Source organism: Palaemon carinicauda, chromosome 2, assembly GCF_036898095.1.
Source record: "Palaemon carinicauda isolate YSFRI2023 chromosome 2, ASM3689809v2, whole genome shotgun sequence".
Lineage (NCBI taxonomy): Eukaryota > Metazoa > Arthropoda > Malacostraca > Decapoda > Palaemonidae > Palaemon > Palaemon carinicauda.
In genome coordinates, this window is record NC_090726.1 from 6,714,829 (window position 1) to 6,719,828 (window position 5,000).

The following is a 5,000-nucleotide window of genomic DNA, read 5'->3' on the forward strand; positions in this document are numbered from 1 at the left end:
TTCACCTGGATATACACCTGCATATATACACACACACACACACACATATATATATATATATATATATATATATATATATATATATATATATGTGTGTGTGTGTGTATGTACGTACGTGTATACATAAATGTATATATAATGTATATGCATATATAAATGTTATATATGTATATGTAAATATATCTATATATCAATATATGTATATGTATATATATGTACATGTACTGTATATATGTATGTGTATATACCTGATTTATAAATATTTATAAACATTCATATTTTTTTCTTTTTAACAAGTACCCGTAGACTTGAAGGAATCTAATTATTAACCTGACTCTCAGTATATTTTTCTTTTACAAACAGGTACGTTCTCGTGGGCCTTTCTGTGGCTGATCTCAACCTCTTCGTTTCCTCCAAGAAAGGAAAGAAGACAGAGCAAGTAATTGGTCTAGTCCAGGTAAGAGAAAATATCTCCCGAGGTTTCAGATTCCACTCCTGTGCTAATTTTTAATCAGAAGAAAATGTTATTATCAGCTAACATAGTCCGTATTTTTGTGGTATATTACCTATGCTTCCGTCTTGCTTATTGTCATTTTTGAAGTTTCTCAAAATATCAGTGACTATAATAAACCTAAATAAAACTGATTGAATGTAAAATGTTATTATCAGTATATTATACTCCGTATTTTTGTGGTAAACTGCTATGCTTCCGTCTTCATAATTGTTATTTTTGAAGTTTCTCGAAATATCAGTGATTGCAAAAATCCTAATGAAATGTGTTTTAATGTAAAACTTCCTGTGTTACAGGAGGATCCAGATGAATGGAAGGTGTACAGAAACCAGCTGTTCTGGGGAGAAGGCGTCTTGGTCGCAAATAGGTGGAGGAAGCAGGGATTTACTTCCAACGCTGAAATATTTCCCGAAAAAATCTGGAACTTGAAAGGAGCGCCAATTAAGGTATGGGCATAGTCATCTTCTTTCGCGTTTTAGTTAAAAAAAGGATAGAATACAAAGTCTATATAAAGAATTTATTACTTTTATATCATTTGGAAGGATTTGTTGATGCCAAAGTTACCAGAAAAACTTATATTCGGAATAGGTTTGCCTTCACCCACACTCAGACTCTCAGTTTACAGTATGTAAGAGTCCCGAAATACAATATCAATATCAACATTATAATTTTGTGTTATACTAGTGTATGCAACCCGTCGTCAGTTACGGCTAAATATTTAGATATGCTCAGCGAAATTATCAGACTTTTTTTAAAACTATTCAGTCTCTCCCCGTATCTCGGGTAAGGGAGAGAATAGTTATACCTTACTAAGACGGATATAAGCTATAACCTATAAGCTTTAAGCTTATGCTTAACTTAAGTTTTAAGCTTCAACCCTCCCCCCCCTCCCCCCTCTCCTAACTACAGCCCCTCTCTTTAGGGGCAAAGTAGTTATACGTCTGGCAGTGCCGCTGAGCGTGACCGGTAAGAAATTTATATTGATATTTATATATACTGTATAGCCACGCTCTTACTCTTTATTATAAAGGGGAGATTCTTCATTCATTAATTTCATATAGGCGTACTTTGCATTTCCTTATTTCTTTTTCTTACTGAGCTATTGGTCCCTGTTGGAGACCTTGGGCTTATAGCATCCTGCTTTTTCAACTGGGGTTGTAGTTTAGTTAGTAAAAATGATAATGATAATGATGATGACAATGATTATCATTATTATCATTATCATAATTATAATGATAATGAATAATCGAGTTCATATGCATGAAAGAAAAACTTTCATTGACCTTAGCTGAGTCATCTGATTTTGGTTACATTAAAGAGATATTAGGTAATGTACAGTATGAAATTTTGCTGTTTGATTTCAGAAAAAATGTTTGGGTTTTTTACAATTGTACAGTTCAACGAAGAGAAGATAGCACGTGCGTTTTATTGAAATAAGTTGTAAGTCATCTATTTAAATCTGATTGTTAATTTGCGGCAGGTAGTAACATAGTTGTGGAACTATTGTGTCCAAAAGTAATTCTAAACTTCAAAAACATTTATAGCAGAAGCATTTTCTTTTAGTTTTGATAGATTTAGAATTGAAAAAAAATACTAAAGAAGCTACTTTAGCATTATTTTAGAAACCAGTGCTTGACTCAGGAATAAAACCCGGTCAAAGTGAAGCCAAATGAGCTGAAGGACGAGTTACAATAACTGGAAAGCCCAAAGGATATGTCAATGTATAGCCCTACAGAACAAAAAAAAAAAAAAAAAAAAAAAAAAAACTAATCTTCGTCGTGAGAAACCGCTATAAAATCTGAAAGTTTTTCGATCATTCCAGCTAATCACTTTCGAGTTCGAACCTCACATCATAAGGGAGAAGAACCCAGATGGAACGGGCGGGAGATACTTCGGAAGTGATGTTCAGATCGCCATAGCTCTGTCAGAAGCTCTCAACTTTACTCTCATCATTGAAAGACCGCCAAAAGGTAGGCATATAGTAGCCCCTGTTTATGAGTGACTTTAACTCGATTGTTTATATGGCATTATTATTATTATTATTATTATTATTATTATTATTATTATTATTATTATTATTATTATTATTACTATTGCTATGAATCTGTCCTTCACTTTTTTTCCAATATCATAATCATCTAGATTGCTAGATGCAATCTTCCATCTATAAATAGCATTAGGCCTATAGAAAAGCAGTGATATCAACTCTACTGTAAATTTCTGTCCATAGCTATGCTTCTATGGTATGAGTTTGGCTTATTTTACATTGCTGTTTTCAATTATACTCTAGCCTACTGTGTTTTATAGGTACTAATCTATTTTTAGTACTAGTATTTTTTTATGCTGCGTTTGTTCCGTATCAAAGTTTAGAGTAATAATAATAATAATAATAATAATAATAATAATAATAATAATAATAATAGAATTAGCGGAAATTCACAGAAACTGTATATCTAATACAAGGAAAAACTTTAATATTTATGATGCAAGAATATACCAACTCTCTCTCTCTCTCTCTCTCTCTCTCTCTCTCTCTCTCTCTCTCTCTCTCTCTCTCTCTCTCTCTCTCTCCCAGGGGAGTATTGGGGAAACAAATATCCCAACGGATCGTGGAGCGGACTGACGGGCAAAATCTCCAGGAACGAGGGCCATTTTGGAATGGCCTTTATCTTCCTAACTAATAACTTCGACGAACTGGCTGTTCTCGATTATTCCAGATTCTACTCCTACGACGTAAGATTATGCTCAGTTCTTTGTCGAATAATCTATCTGTTTATTAATCTGTTAATTTTTATTATTTATCTACTTATTCATTTATTTTTCTTTTGAGTTCTTTGACATTTTTTTCCTATTTTTGGATGGTGGTCTAGGGGCCGATTTTGGCTACATAAGTGTAGAGTTAGCTTATCTCATGGAGTTAGGCTTTAGATTGTACCTCTACATCCCTAAAAAGGAAAGAAAAATACTATATACTATAGAAATAGATAGTAAAAGAACATTAATTTTTAAATGGTAATACAAGGAACTATAACTTGTTCATTACTCTTGATGTTTTTGTAGGCCTTAATGAATCTGTTGTTCCAAATGAGCCAGTATTCCTGAATGTTTTCAATATCATTAAAAGTTTTCTATGGTTATTCTGACTTTTGAAAACCCCATTGCCTTACTTCCGGTTTGCCTAATTGCCTATCTTATCTTTTTATGTCCTGTTGTTCTTGATATTCTTTCTGTCGTTTGAACTTTATCATCAATATTCTATTAACAGCTATGTTGTTTATGGTTTAATTGTCTTTACCATTTTTGTTCTTCCTATTGTTACTTTTGCCCTTTATACTTCGTTTACCATTTCCTTACTAGTGTTTCCAAGCCTTCAAACTATAATCCACTGGATCGGCCAATTGTGGGAGTGTGGTTTTGGAGTGTACCTCTCAGGGTACCATCCTCACCAGGGTAGGACTACTCCCTCAACCCCCTGGGCGTGACAGGATTGATTGATTAATTTTATTTTTTCTAGCATTCTGACATTAAAGATCATTGACGTCGATATAGTTTATATATATATATATATATATATATATATATATATATATATATATATATATATATGTATATATATACATACATACATATATATATGTATATATATGCATATATATATATATACATATACATATGTATATGTATATATATATATATATATATATATATATATATATATATATATATATATATATATATATATTGGTCACACTATTGTTCCTTATTATATTGGGGAGATCCCTTGATTGTATTGCTGTCATATTTCAGTGTCTATACATGGCTGATTAGTTCTCTGTCCCCTCTAGACTAGCTGCTTCATGGCAAGAACAGAACCTCCTCTGCCACGGTGGGAGTCTCTGGCAGCCCCCTTCAAACAGAGCACCTGGTTGGCAGCTTCCATCAGCTTCTTGGCATTCTGTCCAATCATCGCTCTTCTTGCAAAGGCCTCTGATTATTTGTAAGTGCTCCCAATTTAGATCAGGAATGCATGATGCAACAGTAACACTTAAAAGAATGCTAATCTCTATGAAATAAGTATTAACAAACTTGATCTTGCCCATTGAAAGAAAACACTGTATTCGGAAAAAAAGAAAAAAAAATAGATATTACATTCTGGGATAACTATAGATGATATTGACTAAGGACACAATAACAGCTCATATATTAAACCTGCCAATGCTAGCGGACTGAAAATCACTATAACATCAACATAGCCAACTTAACATTTTCTCCTTTTCAGCGGCCGTGAAGAGAAGCAGCTACAGTCCTTTTCATACTCCAATTTATATACTTGGGGCTTAATACTTCGGGTATCCCAAATAAAACTGCCCAAGAGATCCCCTACCCAAATATGGTTCGTGTTCCTGTCCTTGTATTGCATTGTCCTGACTACAGGATACTGCAGTAACCTGACAACGTTCCTGACGGTGGAGAGGCCACGGCCTACGAT

At 33.4% G+C, this 5,000-nt stretch overlaps 1 protein-coding gene across 2 annotated transcripts in view; it reads left to right on the forward strand.

Moving 5' to 3' along the window:
- The window catches only part of LOC137615010 (glutamate receptor ionotropic, delta-2-like), a 54,644-nt gene that overhangs the window by 44,893 nt on the left and 4,751 nt on the right, over positions 1 to 5,000 (forward strand). For both annotated transcript variants that reach the window (XM_068344655.1, XM_068344647.1), the window contains exons 4-9: positions 364 to 457; positions 808 to 957; positions 2,334 to 2,481; positions 3,087 to 3,244; positions 4,357 to 4,508; positions 4,791 to 5,000. The exon at positions 4,791 to 5,000 is cut by the window's right edge and continues 100 nt beyond it. In XM_068344655.1, coding sequence (XP_068200756.1) covers positions 364 to 457; positions 808 to 957; positions 2,334 to 2,481; positions 3,087 to 3,244; positions 4,357 to 4,508; positions 4,791 to 5,000 — 912 coding nt within the window. The remainder of the gene's footprint in view (positions 1 to 363; positions 458 to 807; positions 958 to 2,333; positions 2,482 to 3,086; positions 3,245 to 4,356; positions 4,509 to 4,790) is intronic.